Source organism: Lepidochelys kempii, chromosome 11 (assembly GCF_965140285.1).
Source record: "Lepidochelys kempii isolate rLepKem1 chromosome 11, rLepKem1.hap1, whole genome shotgun sequence".
Taxonomy (NCBI): domain Eukaryota; kingdom Metazoa; phylum Chordata; order Testudines; family Cheloniidae; genus Lepidochelys; species Lepidochelys kempii.
This window is the reverse complement of record NC_136390.1, coordinates 80,307,807-80,331,013: the sequence shown is the minus strand read 5'-3', so window position 1 is coordinate 80,331,013 and position 23,207 is coordinate 80,307,807. Positions and strand designations below refer to the sequence as shown.

At 43.1% G+C, this 23,207-nt stretch overlaps 1 protein-coding gene across 10 annotated transcripts in view; it reads right to left on the bottom strand.

Moving 5' to 3' along the window:
- The window catches only part of ADARB1 (adenosine deaminase RNA specific B1), a 225,200-nt gene that overhangs the window by 94,823 nt on the left and 107,170 nt on the right, over positions 1-23,207 (bottom strand). The window contains exon 1 of one of the 10 annotated variants that reach the window (XM_073306983.2): positions 20,012-20,954. The exons of 7 other annotated variants lie outside the window; for them this stretch is intronic. In XM_073306983.2, the coding sequence (XP_073163084.2) occupies positions 20,012-20,111 (100 nt within the window). In that variant the 5' untranslated portion in view covers positions 20,112-20,954. Of the gene's footprint in view, positions 1-133; positions 322-17,010; positions 17,074-20,011; positions 20,955-23,207 lie in introns of those variants that run through there. 2 more of the 10 variants (XM_073306971.2, XM_073306970.2) reach the window with 2 other exon arrangements.

Sequence of the window (23,207 nt, the reverse complement as noted above, 5' to 3'; positions counted from 1 at the left end):
TATGAAGATATTGAACAAAACCGGCCCCAGGACCGACCCTTGGGGCACTCCGCTTGATACTGGCTGCCAACTAGACATGGAGCCATTGATCACTACCCGTTGAGCCCGACAATCTAGCCAATTTTCTACCCACCATATAGTGCATTCATCCAGCCCATACTTCTTTAACTTGCTGACAAGAATACTGTGGGAGACAGTGTCTAAAGCTTTGCTAAAGTCAAGGAACACCACGTCCACTGCTTTCCCTTCATCCACAGAACCAGTTATCTCGTCATAGAAGGCAATTAGATTAGTCAGGCATGACTTGCCCTTGGTGAATCCATGCTGACTGTTCCTGATCACTTTCCTCTCCTCTAAGTGCTTCAGAATTGATTCCTTGAGGACCTGCTCCATGATTTTTCCAGGGACTGAGGTGAGGCTGACAGGCCTGTAGGTCCCAGGATCCTCCTTCTTCCCCTTTTTAAAGATGGGCACTACATTAGCCTTTTTCCAGTCGTCCGGGACTTCCCCGGATCGCCATACTGCTGAGGTTCGTTGTCAGTTTTTTCTCAGGCCTCACACAAATGAACTCCCACTGAAGTCATTGAGGGTGTGCCAGAGTAAGGAATGAGTGTAACCTAAATAAACATTAAACAAAAAACTCAAGCTTTGGACTTATGATTATATGTAAATATAAAAACACTTCTATTAAAGAGGACAATCTCAGCAGTGCAATCCTAAATTGTACATATATCTATTTATCTATATTAAGGTGACACAAGTTTCAGGTCGCAGGCTGTGTCTGAATATTTAAAATTAAATTAGCCAACAAAAGATATACCACACTGACTAATGCCATGACCAACCAGATTACCTGTTATCACATTGTGTAATGTAATTGTCTTCACAGTTAAGTAAATAGAAAATTAATTTCTCTAGACTGACAACAGGGCAACACTTTGATTTTGTGTAATTAGAAGCAGAGATACCATATTCAAAGCATATTTAAAACTCAGCTACCTGGGAGAATGGAAATGGATAAACTGCAAACAATTGTCAGATGTTCACAAAAGGATGAAAGAGTATAATGGTAGCAATCTGAGTTATGAAGTCGAGTTTTGGAATTAGATTCAAATCCTAACTTCCCAAAGCTGACGGGCGTTTGGTGCTCAGTGTTCCATTCAACAAGCATTCCACACACAGCATTTAACAAATCCTGCATCTTGGCAGGGGGTTAGATTAGTTGACCTTTGTGGTCCCTTCTAACCTATGGTTCTGACTCTAATTTTTTGTGGCCTTGATCAGCCCAATCCAAACTTCGTCACATGAGTTCACAAAGATTCTCCAAACATCTTTGAGGTTGATGGCTTCCTTAGTTACATTACATTTAAATCACTTTATCTGATAAGTTCACAAGCCTAGAGAAAGGGGATTAATAACCAGTGCATCCTTTAGTCCTCCAAGGCCTGTTTCTTTCTTCTTTCCTTTGGCAGCAGCCTGCTAGAGTCTTAATATTCTGTCCTCACCTCCTGCTGTTTAGAGGAACGATAACACAAACCTCTGGACCAGTGTAGCAGTAGTTCCGTAACAGAGAAGACTCGCTTACAGTTTTCCATTTAAAAGGAAACTTAAAACTTTATTTTGTAAAAATCTCTTTGACATGGAGAAAACCAGAATGCAGAATGTAAACTGTGAGCACTATTTGAATTTTTTAAGATGATTTCATGAAAAATGGAATAGTACAAAGAAAAAATAAGAGTTCAAAATAAACCCTTATGCCAATTTTTCACTAAATTATCTCACTTTTTTGGGGTCCCTTTTGTGAGAAATCTAAATCACTTTGTGATCTGTCCTTTGTCCATAACGCTACTCCTCATGCACCAATTCCAACCATATCAGTTATACACTGGGAGTACGACAGCACTTTATAATTTAGTTATAATCGCAAATATGTATGGCAACCAAACCCACTGCATTTGACAAGAAATCTGCTGTAGTGCACAGTCACTGACTCAGTTCCTATGCAAGGGATATATATAAACAGATATGCCTTGAATGATTAATAACTACTGATTCCTCCTGCCCCTGAAAAATTAGAAGAGTTATACATCTCTTTTTATACCAAAACAGAATTCACCTAGGAAGTAAAGTAAGAAAATGGTTCACACCACATGAGACTCTGTCTAAGTACTCACAGATCAGCCAAGGTCAGGAGTTCCTCTCCCCATGAATACAAACAAAATGGCTTAGCTAAAATTATTAATCATTTAGGCAAAAATCTCTCATAATTTGCAGATAGTTAAAACCTCTTTCTCCTTGCCAACCTAGCTGGAAAGAACTCCAAGTTACCAAGCCAAGCAAACCAGAAATGATTGGCTATAATATTGACAGTCCACTTGGATGAGCTACTTGTTACCCCAAGATATCCAAACCACATGTTTTCACCACAAATGATAAACTATACATTGTTTTCCTTGTAAATCACAGAGACCATGGATCAATAAAATAGAGCTGTCTTTCACCCCAAATTAGAAGCTGCATATTTATTTGCATTGTGAGTCAGATCTACATCCTTCTCTATGTGGATAATGTCTCTTGTAAGTCCTAAATACTGTAAAATGCCTATGTACGATCAAAGAATGTATGGAGTAGGTCCTCCAAATTTAGAAGATTGTAAGTAAGGCTACAATTTTGTCAAGGACATTTTTAGCAAAAGTCACAGACAGGTCATAGGCAATTAACAAAAATTCACAGAAGTCATGACTTGTCCCTGATTTTTACTAAAAATGTCCATGACAAATCAGGAAGGGAGGAGGGTCGAACACCCTGCCCTGCTGTGGCTGGGAGCTGCGGCTCCTACCCCATGGCTGCGAGTTGGGAGGGACCCCCGCCTGTGGCAGCTGGAGAGCGGTGGGGAATTCCCCGCTACCCAGGGACTGGGGAGTTCTGGGGGATTCCCCCCAGACGGGGGAGCTGCGAGGGTTCCCCTGACGCTTGCGATGGCTCGGGAGCTGTGGGGATCCCCTGCATCTGCAGGGACCAGGGAGCTCCAGGGGCTCCCTCACGCTGCCCGTGCTCTGGAATGGTGGTTGAAGCATGCAGGGACATATGAATCTTTAACACATCTAGCACGTAAATACCTTGTGATGCCGGCTACATCAGTGCCATGTGAATGCCTGGTCTCACTTTCAGGTGACATTGTAAACAAGAAGCAGGCAGCATTATCTCCTGCAAATCATAGAATCATAGAGTATCAGGGTTGGAAGGGACCTCAAGGAGGTCATCTAGTCCAACCCCCTGCTCAAAGCAGGACCAATCCCCAACCAAATCATCCCAGCCAGGGCTTTGTCAAGTCTGACCTTAAAAACTTCTAAGGAAGGAGATTCCATCGCCCCCCTAGTAAACACATTCCAGTGCTTCACCACCCTCCTAGTGAAAAAGGTTTTCCTAATATCCAACCTATATGTTCCCCACTGCAACTTGAGACCATTACTCCTTGTCCTGTCATCTGCCACCACTGAGAACAGTCTAGATCCATCCTCTCTGGAACCCCCCTTCAGGTAGTTGAAAGCAGCTATCAAATCCCCCCTCATTCTTCTCTTCTGCAGACTAAACAATCCCAGGTCCCTCAGCCTCTCCTCATAAGTCATGTGTTCCAGTCCCCTAATCATTTTTGTTGCCCTCCGCTGGACGCTTTCAAATTTTTTCACATCCTTCTTGTAGTGTGGGGCCAAAAACTGGACACAGTACTCCGGATGAGGCCTCACCAATGTCGAATAAAGGGGAACAATCATGTCCCTCGATCTGCTGGCAATGTCCCTACTTATACAGCCCAAAATGCCATTGGCCTTCTTAGCAACAAGGGCACACTGTTAACTCATATCCAGCTTCTCGTCCACTGTAACCCCTAGGTCCTTTTCTGCAGAACTGCTGCCGAGCCATTCGGTCCCTAGTCAGTAGTGGTAGATGGGATTCTTCCATCCTAAGTGCAGGACTCTGCACTTGTCCTTGTTGAACCTCATCAGATTTCATTTGGCCCAATCCTCCAATTTGTCTAGGTCCCTCTGTATCCTGTCCCTACCCTCCAGCATATCTACCACTCCTCCCAGTTTAGTGTCGTCTGCAAACTTGCTGAGGGTGCAATCCACGCCATCCTCCAGATCATTAAGATATTGAACAAAACCGGCCCCAAGACCAACCCTTGGGGCACTCCGCTTGATACTGGCTGCCAACTAGACATGGAGTGATTGATCACTACCCGTTGAGCCTGACCATCTAGCCAGCTTTCTATCCACCTTATAGTCCATTCATCCAGCCCTTACTTCTTTAACTTGCTGGCAAGAATACTGTGGGAGACCGTGTCAAAAGCTTTACTAAAGTCAAGGAATAACACATCCACTGCTTCCCCCTCATCCACAGAGCCAGTTATCTCGTCATAGAAGGCAATTAGATTAGTCAGGCATGACTTGCACTTGGTGAATCCATGCTGACTGTTCCTGATCGCTTTCCTCTCCTCTAAGTGCTTCAGAATTGATTCCTTGAGGATCTGCTCCATGATTTTTCCAGGGACTGAGGTGAGGCTGACTGTAAACAAACTTGTTTGTCTGAGCGATTGGCTGAACAAGAAGTAGGACTGAGTGGACTTGTAGACTCTAAAGTTTCACATTGTTTTGTTTCGGTACATTTGCAGTTATTTTTTGTACATAATTCTACATTTGTAAGTTAAACTTTCATGATAAAGAGATTGCACTACAGTATTTGTATTAGGTGAATTGAAATACTTTTTTTGTATTTTCAGTGCAAATATTTGTAATAAAAATAAACATAAAGTGAGCACTGTACACTTTGTATTCTGTGTTGCAATTGAAATCAATATATTTGAAAATGTAGAAAACATCCAAAAATGTTTACATAAATGGTATACTATTATTGAGTGAATTAATAAATTGTTGATTGGTTAAGAATAAGCTAATGTCTGATTTGAGAAACACTGTTCAAGTTGTAAATTGACTGAAAAGAACCCAGCAATAAAATTAGTAAACTAACACTCCTTGAACTCAATAAAAATATGTTGTCCTATTAGATTCCATTCTATACTGGCTATAACACTTATTCAATTGGCAAACCTAGTTTGTTAGATTTTAGCTTTAAAATATAAACTGGCACCTCTGCAAATTCATGAAAACTGACCACTGTCACTCCCCTGTTGAAAAGGTTATGATTGGCTGAAAGTCACTGTTCTATCTAAATATGTATATCTTTAGTGCATGTGAAGTTATGAGATTGTGTAGTATGGTTGTCCCTAAAACATGCTGTAAATTGGGGAATCAGCCAGATATTAGCTCCCCAGAGACAACAGCAAGGAAAGTAACCAACGCCCAGGCAGGGTATCAAACAGCCATCAACAGCCATTGTCCAGCAAGGGAACTACAAGTCAATGACTCACCTGCATGAGGCCACACCAGGGGGATTGCGCAACCTTGCCTGGGGACTCAGCAATGTCCAACAGACATGCCTTGACTTGTGTTCTCCAAGTACATGGGACTGAGGGTATAAAACAGAACATGGGACTCCATGCTTGGCCTTTCTCCTGCCCCTGCATATGCTGCAAGCAACAAAGACACTCAGAAGAAGACTGAAGACTCCAACAGAGGAGACTGGCACAGGTTTAAGGGACAAACCTGTATATTAAGGACTGCAATATCTAGTGGGATGAGAAAAACTGCTTAATCTAGATGTTGCCCAGTCTAATAGGGTTGAGAGTTTAGCCTGTGTGTTTATATTTTATTTTGGTAAGTACTCTGACTTTTTGCCTATCACTTATAATCACTTAAAATCTATCTTTTGCAGTCAATACATTTGTTTAACTGGTTATCTTTACCAGTGAGTTACCCTGAAGTGTGTCTGCTCAGGTTTGCAAAGTCTGGTGTATATCCACTTTCCATTGATGAAATGGTGAACCAATTAATAAATTTGCACTGCTCGTCTTGAGCAGTGCAAGATAGTATATTCCTGAGGTATAGTGCTGGAAGTTGGGAGGATTCGGCTGGTGCTTTCCCTGTGTGATTCATGAGTGGCTCTGGGAGGATTCATGCAATCTAGCTGGGTGTGGGGCTCCACGTGTTGTTGTGCTGAGTGATAACAGGGCCTGGAGGGGTTTGCTGCTTTATGAAGGTTAGTAAAGCATTGTGAGAGTCAGCCCTGGCTGAAGGGTTAAGGGGGCACAGAGGTCCCATCACATCCTCTCTCATCCCATGCTTTCGAAACTTTTAATTCCCAGTGTTGGCTATCTCTCCACACCTACTTAATTTTCTTGGTTTGTCTGCTGTCTCAGATATGGTTGATCACTTTCCCATTGCAACTTCTCTTCTGTTTCCACAGCTATATTCTTTTGATTCTTTATCTTCCGGATCATTCCTCCACCATCTCCTTTAACAGTTATTTATCTTCTCTTCATGTGTTATCCCCCAAGGTTTGGTTCTTAGTTCTTTCATTTTCTTTCTCTCCTCTCTCTATTGGTGTACACAGCCTCTTCCATTATTTCAACCACTAACTCTATGCTGATAGTTGTCAAATCTACCTCTCCATCTGACCTTTCTCCCTCTTGTTCAGTTTCACATTTCAAGCTGCTGCTCTGTCATCTCTACTTCGAACTCCAGACAATTTCAAACTGTATCTTTTCATATATGAACTGCTCCTCTTTTCCTCATAATATCTCTCCTCCCACTCTTTTCTCTATTTCCACTCTCAATTTTACTATACTTCCTATCCCAGGTTCAAAGTCTCAATCACTGTATCTTCTCTCTCCTGCTCCTTACTATATCCATTCCGGGGACAGACTTAAAGATAAGGAACCAATAAGCCAGTGAACCAGGGGGAACCAATGATGCAGCAGAGATGTGAGGTCTGGGGGGATGGATTGGCAGGCAGGAGCAGGGGATGGGTGTGTGGTGAATTGTGCTGCAGCAGAGTCATAGATTCCAAGGTCAGAAGGGACCAGTGTGATCCTCTAGAATGTTCTCCTGCCTAACACAGGCCATTGGACTCCCCTGAATTAATGCCTGTTTGAAGTAGCGCAGATTTTTTACAAAAATATCCACTCTTTATTTAAATATTGCCACTGATGGTGAATCCACCACAACTCTTGGTACGTTATGGCAATGATTAATTACTCTCATGTAAAAATTTGCAACTTCTTTAATTTTTTAATTTGCCTGGCTTCAACTTCCAGCCTTTGGATTATGTTATACCTTTCTCTGCTAGATTGAAGAGGCCATTATCAAATATTTTGTTCCCAGTGTAGGTACTTATAGTCTGATCAAGTCAGCCCTTAACTTTCTCTTTGTTAAACTCAATTGATTAAGCTCCTTGGGTCTAACACTATAAGGCATGTTTTCCAATCCTTTGATCATTCTCATGGTTCTTCTCTGAACCTTCTCCAATCTATTAACATCAAATACCAATTTATCAACACAGTGATGCCTGTGCTTAATGTGGTCCGGCACTTCCTATTATAACACCCATTTTTGGTTGCTTGGAACTTCGCCAAACTTTAACCGTTCAGGTTCTTTTCATACTGTGTATCTGCTTTCTTTTCTAAAGTTTCAGCTAAAACAGCTGAAGTACAGTTTCTGAGTAGAAGGTTAGAGAAAAATCTCAGTTCACACATGTTCAGTAGAGACTTGTTAGAGTATGGCAGCTAAATTAGCTGCAGATTCCAACTGCACTCAGCGTGCTGCATTCTCTCACAGCTCCTGTGTGGCAACTGGAAAGCATATGCACCATCCAAAGACTCAGCATGTTCTATCCCAGGGCTATAGAAACTAAGAAGGAGTTTCTGAGCAACTGCTCCTCCTGGCTGCTGGGGCTGCTTTGGTACCAGATACAGAAATACTAAAAGCACGCTCTCAATTACACCTTTCTGGAATACAGGGAGCAAGAAGGAAGCAGCTTAACTCAAATGCTGAAAGTTCAGAAATAGTAGGAAGCAGGGTCGTGTACAGAAATTTAACTTTGACCCCTTTTCAGGGGGGCACATTTTGTGTTCACCAGCTCTGGCAGGAGCTTGCTCTTCCTTTCCTCCATTCCCCCACCCTGGCAGGAGCTTGCTCTTCCTTTCCTCCCTCCCTCCCCCGTCCTGGATCACTCTCCCTGCCATTGTCTCCACAGGGCTGGAAGAGTTCTGTGCTTTCTCCCCTTGTGATGCCCCTGGTAGGAAGGGAGTGAGAAGAGAAAAACGGACAGGAAAAGGAGGAAGGTGAGAGAGAGGCACTTGCCAGGCATTGGGAGTGGGGGGAACAACAGGGGGCAATAATCAGGTGGAACAGGAGGAGCAACAGCAGATGGGGAGTGAGGCGGTAGGAGTATAAAGGGACAGGGAGAGGCTGGGCAGGGACAGAAAACTTTATAACTGCTAGACAATTCCTTACAGAGCCTGGAATTGACCCCAGGCATCTCAAATTCCAAAATTCATCTGGTGTCTAGGAAAAACTGTGATGAAACCCACTGGCAAAGTGCACATCTCCAACCCCTCTGGTAAGGTGCTTCACGTAGAAGATAGTAGTAGAAGGCTGTGATCAGTTACTCCATTAGCTCAAGTGGCAGAGGACTGTTGTGAATCTAAAGCTTCCAGCACTGCTGTTGACCCATGTGGGGAGATCAATATGGAACCATATTTTGTTTTTTCCCTATTAAATTTTTTTAAAGCTTAGAAAATTACATTAAAATACACTAAAACAAATAGAAAAATAATTGTGGAAAAATATGTAATGAAAGATTGTATCACAGTGCATATCTACGAGAGGGCTGAATCAGGTATGTACAGGAAACCTTAATTTTGGCATTGCCTGGGCTTTGATTGCTTGATTTTGCAATCAATATTCTTTCACATAGTTTTTTTGGATGCAGTTTATATATATGGTGATGAGTCATCAGCATAGGGAATACCACTCTTGTATTGTCTATATTACAATTACACACCTATTTGAGACCCCAGCCACAACACTGTTTCGTCCTAAACATGTCAGAACACATTTTTGTTGTATCTTCATGGACCAGAGCAAATCATGTTACAACCATGTTAAGGGAAATAAACCTTAACGATTCCATTAACATGGTAATAACATGATTTGGTCTGATCTACATAGGCACAACCAAACTGTGTGGTAATAAGGTTATGACATAATCATGTAACAGTAGCATAGACCAGTGTTTCCCAACCAGTGTGCCATGAGGCCCGAACAGGTATTGCTTGGAATTTTTTGAAAAGGTCCATGTGAAAACAAAATATACTTTCCTTGTATTTTAATTAGTGTTAGAGCTGGATCACATTCTGTACTTTTGCTCTCCAGCATGAGGCCCAGTGATGAGCTGCCAAAACCTTAATAACTGGTTCCCTCCTCACCCCATGAGAGGGTTGTTTCCCAACCCCGCCCCCCGGGACTCCTGCCCCATCCACCCCCCCACGCTCCTTGATGCCCCCCCCAGGACCCCTGCCCCATCCACCCCCGTCCCGTGTCTGCCCCCAGAACTGGGCAGGAGGGTCTCGTGGGCCACCGTAGTGGGTACCCACCCCTCCCCTAAGAGCCAGAGGGACCTGCCGGGGGGCGAGGTGGGGACTCCTGGAGGTGCTTACCTGGGGCAGCTCCCAGGAAGCATCCAGCAGGTCCCTCTGGCTCCTGGGGGGGGTAGCATAGCTGGGGGGGGGAAGCAGGGGGAGTGGCTGCTCCCCCCACTGATCACATCAAAAGTGGCGCCTTAGGCGCTGACTCCATGGGTGCTCCAACCTTGGAGCACCCCACGGGGAAAATTTGGTGGGTGCAGAGAACCCACCGGCAGCTCCCCGCCCCGCACTGGCCCCAGCTCACCTCACCTCCGCTCCGCCTCCTCCCCTGAAGGCACCGCCCCGCTCTGCTTCTCCGCCCCCCCCAGCTTCCCGCGAATCAGCTGTTCGGCGGGAAGCCTGGGAGGGTTGAGAAGCAGGCGGCGGCTTCGCACTCAGGCCCAGGGTGGTGGAGGTGAGCTGAGGTGAGGAGCGGTTCCCCTGCGCGCCCCCCAGGTTACCTGCCGCAGCATGGGCGGCCCTCCTCGCGCTCCCCCGCCCCAGCTCACCTCCGCCTCCCTGGGCCTGAGCGCGAAGCCGCCGCCTGCTTCTCAGCCCTCCCAGGCTTCCAGCGTGAACAGCTGATTCACGGGAAGCCTTGGGAGTGCGGAGAAGCAGAGCAGGGCGGCACGTTCAGGGGAGGAGGTGGAGGCGGAGTGGAGGTGAGCTGGGACCAGGGGCGTGGGGCGGGGAGCTGCCGGTGGGTGCTCTGCACCCACCAAATTTTCCCCTTGGGTAAACCAGCCCAGGAGCACCCATGGAGTCGGCGCCTAAGGCGCCACTTTTGGCCGGTTATTAAATTTAGAAGCCCTTTTAGAGCCAGTTGTCCCTCGCGGAACAACCGGTTCTAAAAGGGCTTCTAAATTTAACAACCGGTTCCAGCGAACCGGTGCGAACCAGCTCCAGCTCACCACTGATGAGGCCCCTTTCAAATACTATGTATGTGTGTCACATTCCATTCCACAAAGCCAGGTTAAGAGCAAATCTGACTCCTGCGGGATTCAAGCAGGGGAGGGGAAAGCCATCTTCTATTGGCTGTCTGCCTCACTGCCCCACCTCCTCCAGGGACAGAGCAACCAATCAAAGCTGAATCTCGGTCTTCTCCCTCCTGTGAGCAACAGGTCAGCTCCTCTGCCTCTCCCCCTTGCAGCCACTGGCAGGGCACGGGGCAGAGCCCCTGGAGCTGCTCTTCTCAGCCTGGAAGGGAAGCAGGGACCCCACTGCAGCCCCCAGGGTTGGGAGGTGGAAAGAACCCCAGAAGAAGCGGAGGTGAGGTGAAAGGGGGTGGAGGCTGGGGGTGAGTTGGGGGAGCTAAGAGGGGCAGAACTGGGGGGCAAAACTGGGTGGGGCCTGGGCACTGAACTGGTGTGAGATTAGACTATAATACTGTTAACTGTATTGTACAGACTGTGAATGGCAAAAGTAGTAAGCAGCTTAAATTGAGGCAATAAGAGGGCGAGTTCATTTGGAGACAATATGGTGGTATACCTCAACATAAACAAAGGTATCGAGGCGTCCCGTGGCAAAGAAAAGGTTGGGAACTACTAGTATAGACAAGGGCTGCTCAGGGAGAGCATGAAACTATACGTGCACCTTATGAGGTCAGTAAATAATTGTTAATCAGGCCTATGTAGCTCTCAAGCAAAATACATTCGAGTTCTTAGAAAATTATGTATGTAGAGGAGTTTTGCTTTCATTCAGTATGGAATATAATAGTGCGATGTGTTGAACGGGAAAGAGGGATAAACTCAAAGATATTGAAACTGAGGGTATTATGTGTTCTGGTTACTAATGCAGATAACTTCATGGCTAAAATGGTAATGGAGATGGTAACATAAGAACGGCCACACTGGGTCAGACCAAAGGTCCATCTAGCCCAGTATCCTGTCTTCCAACAGTGGCCAATGGCAGGTGTCCCACAGGGAATGAACAGAACAGGTAATCATCAAGTGATCCATTCCCTGTCACTCATTCCCAGCTTTTGGCAAACAGAGGTTGGGGACACTGTCCCTGCCCATCCTGGCTATTAGCCATTGGGCGACCTATCCTCCATGAACTTATCTAGTTCTTTTTTGAACCCTGTTATAGACTTGGCCTTCACAACTTCCTCTCATAGAATCATAGAATATCAGGGTTGGAAGGGACCCCAGAAGGTCATCTAGTCCAACCCCCTGCTCAAAGCAGGACCAATTCCCAGTTAAATCATCCCAGCCAGGGCTTTGTCAAGCCTGACCTTAAAAACCTCTAAGGAAGGAGATTCTACCACCTCCCTAGGTAACGCATTCCAGTGTTTCACCACCCTCTTAGTGAAAAAGTTTTTCCTAATATCCAATCTAAACCTCCCCCACTGCAACTTGAGACCATTACTCCTCGTTCTGTCATCTGCTACCATTGAGAACAGTCTAGAGCCATCCTCTTTGGAACCCCCTTTCAGGTAGTTGAAAGCAGCTATCAAATCCCCCCTCATTCTTCTCTTCTGCAGGCTAAACAATCCCAGCTCCCTCAGCCTCTCCTCATAACTCATGTGTTCCAGTCCCCTAATCAATTTTGTTGCCCTTCGCTGGACTCTCTCCAATTTATCCACATCCTTCTTGAAGTGTGGGGCCCAAAACTGGACACAGTACTCCAGATGAGGCCTCACCAATGTCGAATAGAGGGGAACGATCACGTCCTTCGATCTGCTGGCTATGCCCCTACTTATACATCCCAAAATGCCATTGGCCTTCTTGGCAACAAGGGCACACTGCTGACTCATATCCAGCTTCTCGTCCACTGTCACCCCTAGGTCCTTTTCCGCAGAACTGCTGCCTAGCCATTCGGTCCCTAGTCTGTAGCTGTGCATTGGGTTCTTCCGTCCTAAGTGCAGGACCCTGCACTTATCCTTATTGAACCTCATCAGATTTCTTTTGGCCCAATCCTCCAATTTGTCTAGGTCTTTCTGTATCCTATCCCTCCCCTCCAGCGTATCTACCACTCCTCCCAGTTTAGTATCAAAAAGAGCTCCCCAGGTTGACTGTGCAGTGTGTGAAAAAATACTTCCTTTTGTTTGTTTTAAACCTGCTGCCTATTCATTTCATTTGGTGATCCCGAGCTCTTGTGTTATGAGGAGTAAATAACACTTCCTTATTTACTTTCTCCACACCAGTCATGATTTTATAGACCTCTATCATCTTCCCCCTTAGTCATCTCTTTTCCAAGCTGAAAAGTCCCAGTTTTATTAATCTCTCCTCATACAGAAGCAGTTCCATACCCCTAATCATTGTTGTTGCCCTTTTCTGAACCTTTTCCAATTCCAATATAACTTTTTTGAGATGGGGCGACCACATCTGCAGGCAGTATTCAAGATGTGGACATACCATGGACTTACATAGAGGCAATATGATATTTTCTATCTTATTATCTATCCCTTTCTTAACGATGCCCAATATTCTCTTCACTTTCTTGACTGTTGCTGCACAGTGAATGGATGTTTTCAGAGAACTATCCAAAATGATTCCAAGATCTTTTTGTTGAGTGGTAACAGCTAATTTAGACCCCATCATTTTATATGTAGAGTTGGGATTATGTTTTCCAATGTGCATTACTTTCCATTTATCAACATTAAATTTCATCTGCCATTTTGTTGCCAAGTCACACAGTTTTCTGAAACCCTTTCATAGCTCTTTGCAGTCTGCCTGGGACTTAACTATCTTGAGTAGTTTTGTATCATCTGCGAATTTTGCCACCTCAACGTGCACCCCTCTTTTCCAGATCATCTATGAATATGTTGAATAGGACTAGGCTCAGTACAGACCCCTGGGGGACACCACGGTTTACCTCTCTCCATTCTGAAAACTGACCATTTATACCTACGCTTTGTTTCCTATCTTTTAAGCAGTTACCAATCCATGAGAGGACCTTCCCTCTCCTCCCATGACAGCTTACTTTGCTTAAGAGCCTTTGGTGAGGGACCTTGTCAAAGGCTTTTTGAAAATCTAAGTATGCTATATCCACTGGATCCCCCTCAACGAATTCTAGCAGATTCGTCAGGCATGATTTCCCTTTACAAAATCCATATTAACTCTTCCCCAACAAATTATGTTTATCTACATGTCTGACAATTTTGTTCTTTACTATAGTTTCAATCAGTTTGCCCAGTACTGAAGTTAGGCTTACCGGCCCGCAATAGCCGGGATCACTTCTGGAGCCCTTTTTAAAAATTGACATCACATTATCTATCCTCCAGTCATTTGGTACAGAAGCTGATTTAAATGATAGGTTACAGACTACGGTTAGTAGTTCTGCAATTTCACATTTGAGTTCCTTCAGAACTCTTGGGTGAATACCATCTGGTCCTGGTGACTTATTACTGTTTAGATTATCAATTTGGTCCAAAACCTCCTCTAATGACACCTCAATCTGGGACAGTTCCGCAGATCTGTCACCTAAAAAGAATGGCTAAGGTTTGGGAATCTCCCTCACATCCTCAGCAGTGAAGACCAATGCTAAGAAGTCATGTACTTTCTCCACAGTGGCCTTATCCTCCTTGAGTGCTCCTTTAGCATCTCAATTGTCCAGTGGCCCCACTGGTTGTTTAGCAGGCTTCTTGCTTCTGATGTACTTAAAAAAAATTTCGCTATTACTTTTTGAGTCTCTGGCTAGCTGTTCCTCAATTTATTTTTTGGCTTTCCTAATTATATTTTTTCCACTTCATTTGCCAGAGTTTATGCTCCTTTCTATTTTCCTCACTAGGATTTAATGGCCACTTTTTAAAGGATGCCTTTTTGCCTCTGATTGCTTCTTTTAGTTAGTTGTTTAGCCACGGTGGCACTTCTTTGGTTCTCCTGCTAGGTTTTTTTAATTTGGGGTATACATTTAAGTTGAGCGTCGATTATGGTGTCTTTAAAAAGTTTGCATGCAGTTTACAGAGATTTCACTTTTGACACTGTACCTTTTAATTTCTGTTTCACTAACTCCCTCGTTTTTGTGTAGTCCCCCTTTCTGAAATTAAATGCTAAAGTGTTGGGTTCCTGTGGTGTTTTCCCCACCACAGGGAAAACATCCAATCTTCAAAGAGAAATGACAGCATATAGGAGGTAGGTACACCTTTGGTACCTGCTGCAGTTCAAGACATTGTTTCCTGGAACCTCAGTTTGGTGTTGGCTGCTCTGATGGAGCCTCCCTTTTTGGGTCATTAGCTACTTGTTCTCTTTACCAGCTATGGATGAAGACAGACTTTTTGGTGGTCATGGTGGTATCAGTTAGGATAGGAGAGACTAATGGCAGGCCCCCCATGTAGGGTCTTACACCCAGTTGCTCTCAGGCCTCACCTGACATTTCCGGATGGTTAGGACTCCCACATCAGTCTATTCCCAATCCCCCACCACTTTTCTTCCCTAACCCATATTCCTTCCCACCCCCCAAACAAAATGAGACTTCAAGCATTGGATGTTATGAGAGCTTCATTTGGACAGGACCAAGTTATCCATATGTACACCTAGACTCTTCATGGCATTTGCTGAAAGGGTAAAGGGACAGCCAGAGTCATTGGGTCTCACACTGTGTCAGAACTTTCCAGCTTTTGCTAAAATACCCATCTGGACAGGTTGAACTCATTCTACTAGGGCCTAGGTAGCCCCTGTGGCCTGCTTGGGTAACATTCTGTATCAGAAATATGTAAAGCAGCAGCAAGATGTTTGATCCACATTATTACCATGCCTTATTCCTTAATGCAAGCTGCCAGGTCAAATGATTGTTTTCACAGGGTAGTCCTATGTTCATTCTACAAGAAGGCCTCTGCTCACTCACCTCCTAGCACTGGGGTAACTGCTTGTTACTCACCCAGAGTAGAATATGTGTGAACAATCATTTGAAGAAAGAACAGTTATTTTAAGTTTTAAAGTAGCAGCCGTGTTAGTCTGCATTTGCAAAAAGAAAAGGAGTGCTTGTGGCACCTTAGAGACTAACCAATTTATTTGAGCATACGCTTTCATGAGCTACAGCTCACTTCATCGGATGCAGTTATTTTAAGTAACTGGTTCTTTGAGATGTGTTGTGTGCATGGACTCCAGAGCTTTCCCTCCATCCCTGCTTATCAGAGTCCTACCCCTGGGGGATTCTTAGTGAAGGAACTGACTGCAGGTTGTATCTGCCCTGCCTTTATGCCCTCAGCTGTCAGGACTGAGTGGGCACTTGGAGCACAGGTGCAGCCCCACACCTATGCTGCACCTGTGCTCCAAGAGCCCACTCAGGAGGCAATGGTGTAGGGAGGAGAGATTTGGATTTATTAGGAACTCGGGAAACTTTTGGGAGATGGGGAGCCTATACAGGAAAGATGGGCTCCACCTAAACCACTCAGGAGGCAATGGTGTAGGGAGGAGGGGTTTAGATTTATTAGGAACTCGGGAAACTTTTGGGAGATGGGGAGCCTATACAGGAAAGATGGGCTCCACCTAAACCAAAATGGAACCAGATTGCTGGCGCTTAACATTAAAAAGGTCATAGAACAGTTTTTAAACTAAGGGCTGAGGGAAAGCCAACAGGTGTAGAGGAGCACGTGGTTCGGACAGAGACATCCCTTAGGGGAGGGTCTATTAAATGGAGATTCTCTATGTTCTAGTAAGGAGGAGAAGATAGAAGATGATAAAATACAAGTAGCATTTGATGAGAAACAGTCAAATGAAAAAGAGTCTCATTCAATTACATCATGTAAAGGCAGACGGCTAAAACGTGACAATTTTTTAAAGTGCTTATATACCAGTGCTAGAAGTCTAAAGAATAAGACGGGTGAACTAGAGTGCCTTGTATTAAATGAGGATATTGATATAATAGGCACCACAGAAACTTGGTGGAATGGGGATAATCAACGGGACACAGTAATACCAGGGTACAAAATATATTAAAAGGATAGAACAGGTCGTGCTGGTGGGGGAGTGGCACTATATGTGAAAGAAAGCATAGAATAAAATGAAGTAAAAATCTTAAATGAACCAAAAAGTGTACTATAGAATCTCTATGGACAGTAATTCCATTCTCTAATAATAAGAGCATAGCAGTAGGTATATATACACATCAACAAAAGCTGTATTTTCCTCATCTTTTCGATCCCCTCTCCTCCACCATGTGTCTGTGTTTGTTAGAAACAGAAGTGAATGCACTTTACACATCAGGACTAAAAGTAGAATTAATCTTTTCCTTTTCATCAGAGACAGATTGTTCTGAAAATGACATGCTGATATTTTGTCTCCAAAAAAGGAGAGAGATTTTAAAGGTTATGATCATTTGTTTTCCATAATCACTCAATTTCCCCATTTCAATATACATGCTTGTTTTAATTGCTTATTCTTTCTTGTGTTTGATCAATAAAATTTCAACTTTAGAATTAATGCTTTTGGGTGTTTGCCAAGGAACCAAGTGAAACCAAGGCCTCTGTAGAAAAAAAAATTCCAAACCTTTGTTACGCTGTTTCATGTTGGACCATGACAGATTTTACAACACCATTTAATGCTTGATCTCTGAAATTAATACAATAGAACTGTAAAGATCATGGTTTAGGAAAGTATGTATAACAAAGAGTCTAATTTTGCTTTCTGGTTCCCAAAAAAGTCAATGGGAGTTTTTCTGCTGGCCTCAGTTGAAACAGGATTGGGCCATAAGGGATAGATTTTCATGACGGCTCAGTTCTCAACAAATCCATTGAGAACAGTAGCTAGTGGGTGCTACAGACATTGGAAAATCTGGATTACAGGTTTTAGAAACAGAATTAAAATTAAGCCATCCGCCGTCCCAAATCAGCTCCCCTTTTGAACAAACCCAAACTTGATCAATTTTCAAACCACAAGCCGATCTGATTCAGATTACATTCTGAAGAACAATGTTTTGATTATCATGTCTTCTAATCAGTCACATTACTTAAAATAATAAACAGAATTTTAGATTCCTCATCTTTTAAATGCCAAATTAATCTACCAAAACATTTTTATATTTTAGGAAATTGTTACAAAATAGTTAATTAATTATATAAGAACAAAAACCAGCCACCTTGTAAAACTCACATTTCCACTTCAGTGGTGTCAACAGTAAACAAATGTTCAAGAACAGAATAAAAAAAATACATACAGAACCAAAGAGCACGTTTAGACAAATCCGAGCCCCACTGAAGTTAATGACAAACATCCATTAAATTCACTGGGACCAAGATTTGGCTCTTTAGAAATCCCTAACATTATTTGAAAACACACTGTACAATAAATCTAGTCTTGTTCGCAGGTCTCTAAAGGGATTTAGAAATCTCCAGCTTTGTTTGTTTGTTTGTTTGTTTGTTTTTTTAAAGTGAAGTGTGTGTTGATTTGGTAAAAAGTTTTTGTTGAATCCTTAACTAGTCTATCTTCTATAGCACTTTATACACTGAAGCTTTATTCTTTTAACTGTTTTATTTCTTCATCCCTATACAGTTATTCACAGAGCTTAAATATTCCTTCCATACACTTCTAGTTTGACTCAAACAGATGTATTATTTTACAAGATTCGTGGATCATGTCACCAGTCTACTTTGACAAACATAATTTTTTTCTAAATTCATCTAAAAGATGGGACATAAGAGAGAAAGAACTAACATAGCTTGATTGGACTTTCCAATACAATGTTTACATTTTATTTTAAGGATCTTAATAAAAAAAACATTGCACGATCGATTTGAATGTATGTGCAATAGGGAATATGCACTTCATGCAATACTACTAATCCACTACTAACCCAGAGAGCTTTCAGAACCTGAAAAATGAGTAACGCTTGCATGCACTAGTATCAAAACTAAAAATGATCTATTTTATCCATCAGTGATTTTTAGTGAAATTTGTCCAGTGACAAAATGCACAGAGTTCTACACAGATTCAAGTTGTCTTGTCAGATAATCATTATCTTCTCACTATAGGCATGATCCAAAGTCCATTTAAGTTGTCTGGATGCAGCCCTTAGCCTTCCTCTTAATTTTTCCTCTCCTGCCTGTTCTAAAATATGATCCATAATATTTGAATACTAAACTTTGAAAGCACTGGGAAAAAATGTATTTTCAAACAAAAGACAAGAGTCAAGAAAAAATTTAAATATTTGCTTAGCAGGGATTTGCAGTAGGGTAAAGGTACTATAAGATATAGCCAACATGCCAGCTCAACTTTGTTAGTGATTTGGGTTGAGTTACTCAGTTTTTACATAAATTAATTACCACTTATGGAATCTAAATAATGAAAAACCAAATTCCAGTTTGCAAGCCATCATTTTTCCCTAGAGATATTGCTTCAGTTAGTACAGTCTTCTGCTGTATTTTCAGATATATGATCACTGTTTTAGAGTTATTTGATGTATTTAATCAAAAACACAAAATAGATTTGGTAACTAAATACAGTTACTGCAGTTAATGTCATCTATATAGGGCTGTATCTACTGCCATATTCTAAAATACAAAGAGCAGCATTTGACAAGAATGCCTGTAATTCTAAATACATTACATGCCAGCCATACCAATCAACCAGATACAAAAATGACAGAAGAATTACAGATATGCACAGATACAAATGGAATCAGAAAAATAACATTTACAGCAGCAGAATTACACCTTTCTACAAGGTTTATGTATTTTTATGAAGTGTCATATATGAAATGTTCTGTTTTTCCAGATATCATATTATTCTCCAGAGACAATTCAGTATTTTCTAATTGTACAAAGATACAAATAGTACAAAATACTTCAAGAAATTATAACGAGCCTATACCAGGGTTCTCATTAATGCACTTTGTTTTCAAGAGATATGTAAGCTAGTTGACAGATTTTAAGGAATAAAATAATTCCTTCTTTACCTAATCTAAATGTGTTAAACAGCAAAGGTGTAGTTCGATGAATAGCAATGCAATCTAAATGAGATTTTAATAGTTTGGATACTTTACAGATTTCTTACAAATTTAGTTAAAAGATAAAGGAGACTTTTAGCAGCTCTCAATTTATACTTGCTGTTCAAGACAGGCTAATTTTAAAGACAGAAGAAGCACATTTTATGAGCTGATTAATGAATATCCAGTGACAAGACAGACAGCTTACAGTCTGACACATGAAACAATTCATTAGGGATAAAATAAGCAGTAAAATACAAAAAGCTGTGCAACTTTAAGGCTTCCACATGTTTGTCTAAAAATAAATATTTTGAATTTTGAAAGCCTGGAAGGAAAGTGAAATATATTGGAAAATTGATTTCCATTTGAAGCTTATTGCTTTTGGTGTTCAATACTCAAACATAATTAAAAAAGTGTTACAGAAATGATTTTTTAAAGATATGTATGAAAAAATTATATTTAGTATTTACATTTCAGTATAATCTGAAAACATTTCTACAATGCATTTTTCTATTTGTAAAAGCTCACCAATATTCTGTTTTGACAGTACAAAAATTAATATACTACCTTTCCTCTCAGAACGTTTCTTACGTCTCCTTTTATAGCGACGCCTCACAATGCTGAAGAAGGTCCCCATGTTCAAAGTCCCAGTTAGCAGAGATGCCATGCAGGCTAAGTGCTACAATCCAGTCAGCTCAGGTTGCCAGAGTGCTAAATCTCACTCTGTCTCAAAAACTCACTGTGTTACTACAGTGATTTATTTCAGCAAGCCACAGAAGCAATGAGAACAGTTAACTCTTGTGTTAACATGTCAGCACTACAAACTCTCCTTGTCTATTCAAGGTCCATTCATCAAACTGCAGGATTAACTGCACAGTACACTAAACACTGCAGTTCATTCCTACTATCCGCAAGAGGCACATGTGACAATTAACCCTTACAGATTGTTTTGAAAATGAGAGAGCAAGGAGGGACAGGTTTATGAAACTGAACATATATTTCCAGAGATGAGGACACCAACTAGTTACAGTCTGTCTTTTCCTTTCACCGTTATAAAATGGAAATAACCTGTATCACTGTTACAGTAAAATTAAGCAAGAAAACACAAAAGATAAGGTTCCAACAGCAAGGTTAACTCAGACTGTACCTCTTCCTTTATATTTTGTAGCAATTATCTGAACAATATATTAAAGGTATAATGTGGCAAAAAAAAATAATACTACATGATAGGTACAAGCAACATATTAAGGTTCCTGCATGAATCTTCATTTTGACTCTTGTTGACTCATTTTAACTGTTCCAACTTAATGTAGCACTAGTGTAGTTTTAGCTTTCCACTTTATATACCACACACAGATATTTATATATATATATGCTTCTATTTTACACAGGTAAATATGCATATATTATATGTATATATGGATAGCTGTAAAAAAACTGGTTACCTACCTTTAGTAACTGTTGTTCTTCAAGATGTGTTGCTCGTGTCCATTCCAAGTGGGTGTCTGTCCACCGTGTGCACAGTCACCAGAAGGTTTTTCCATAGCGGTACCCATTGGGTCAGCTGTGGAGCCCCCTGGAGTTGAGCCTTCATGGAGGTGTGTATTTGCTCTTTGCTTAGGGGTCGGCCCCAGCTGTCCCTGTCTTTCTTTCTGGTTGGCCACCTCCACCACCAGAGTACCTGGTTGAGGATGGGTAAACAAGTACTCATACTCCTTGGAGGGCACAAAATATATCCTCTCTACCCTTTCTACCCCTCTACCACCTTAGTGGTTATGGATAGTCTAAATGAGGGGCAAAGCCACCCTTGAAGGACCTTCAGGGACAGAATATCCACCTTAGGGTCAGTCTCCTGAGACCTCCTCCACGTGCATGCTCAAGTTTTGAGCTATCCTCCTGAGCAACTCTTGGTGTGCCCTGGTGTCCATGGCAGGCAGCGTGGTGGTACCCACCACCGCTTCATCTGGGGAGGATGCCGAGGATGCCTGCGGGGGCACCGAGTCTTCCTGTCCCTCTGGTTCGTGGGGATCCCCTTGTGTTGCAACGCCCTGTGTGGTGCAGGGGGTGGTGCTGTTTCCCGGGCCTGAACCCGTCTAGGTACTGACCCCAGTGCCAGGTCCCACAGTGGTCTCAGTGCCAACCTGCGTGTCCATCTCCTGCCCTTGCAGAGGTTCCCAGGCTACTGAAGTCGATGATGGAGGGACCCATGCCTCCGAAGGCACTGACAAGGATCTGGACCCTGGCCCTTGGACTTGGTGGTAGGCCCAAGGGGCCCACTAGGGCCATTGAGCCAGTGCCTGCCACCGTGGAAGCCAGGACATCATGGGTAGCAGCTGCCCTTCCTGTTGCCTCGAGTGGTACCAGGAACAGTGCCGGCTTCCCCTACAGGCGACTACACCTCCAAGTCCGATGAGGACTCCGACCTTGGCGACCTTGCAGAGCGAGACAGTGCCAGGGAGCAGTGCCGAGGTGAGGATGAGCAGTGCCTCAGCAGCAGCAGCTTGCCCCAAAGTAGCACGGTGCCTCTTTGTGGCACCAGTGCCGGTGACTCACCGTCACCAGAATAAGCTCCCTAGCTGCCCCAAAAGTGTCTGGTATAGAAGGAAGGTCTATGTCCTCCTTCTGACTCTCCTGCACCAGGGAGTCCACTAAAACCAGACGCAACAGACCTTCCTGTGAGGCTGGAGTCAACATGCTGGCTGAGTTGGAGCTGGGGCAAGGTGTCCCAGCACGGGGCACTCCCCACTGGTGCCTCCTCTCTCCACTACTTTAATGGAAGAGCGACCGCTCTCTATTTTCTTCTTCTTGTGCAGCACCGGTGAATGGGAGTGGTGCCAGGCACTCGGACTGGAAGAGGTCTTTGGCGCTGGGGAATGGCGGTGCCGAGGGTCCCTGCAGCCAGAGTCCTTTCTCGGCACCATGGTTTCTCTTACCAAGGCTGGCGTGCTCCACACCAAAGTACTGGACTTCGGGTCAGATACCGCCTGGGGACGAAACTAACTAGACTATTTGAACTAACTCTAAGATTTTAACTATTTACAGATAACAATAAGAAAAAAGTCCACTAGGGGATCACTTGCTGTTAGCAAGAGAGGAGCTGCTCCAAGGACCATCCCTGGCAGTAAGAAAGAACTGAAGAGGCGGTGGGTCGGCAGAGACCTATATACACCTCCATGAAGACGCGACTCCAGGGGGCTTCACAGCTGACCCGCTAGGTAACACTAGGGGAAAAACCTTCTGGCGACCGTGCACATGGCGTGCACACACCTACTTGGAATTGACATGAGCAATCACTCGAAGAACATAATATAAACATGACTATGTATACAGACACTTTGTTTTACATAGATGGATTAACACACAGATTCTAACTTTTGAGTGTTGGACATTGCAACATTAACATTGTTTATAAAAAGGCTAGAAAATTACATACACTGAAGAAAACAGGGTTTATAGCATATGAAACTATACTGAACCCCCACGCCTGGTAATTCAACAAGGTTGACAACAGGCCCTATATCCACATTAGACTAAAGGAATAACTAGTAGCAACAGTAAACTGTTATCCTCTACATAGACCAAACACAACAGGGGCAGATAACATATGCTATCAGAGGGATTATGTAAGACTCCTTGTATTCTACCACACAGTGAGACTAAATTCTGCTGTGGCTGCCCAACATTTTCCTGTCACATTATTCTGTCACTATGAAATACGTGTCATTCCCATCCTTCTCCCCGACACACACACACAACTACGGAT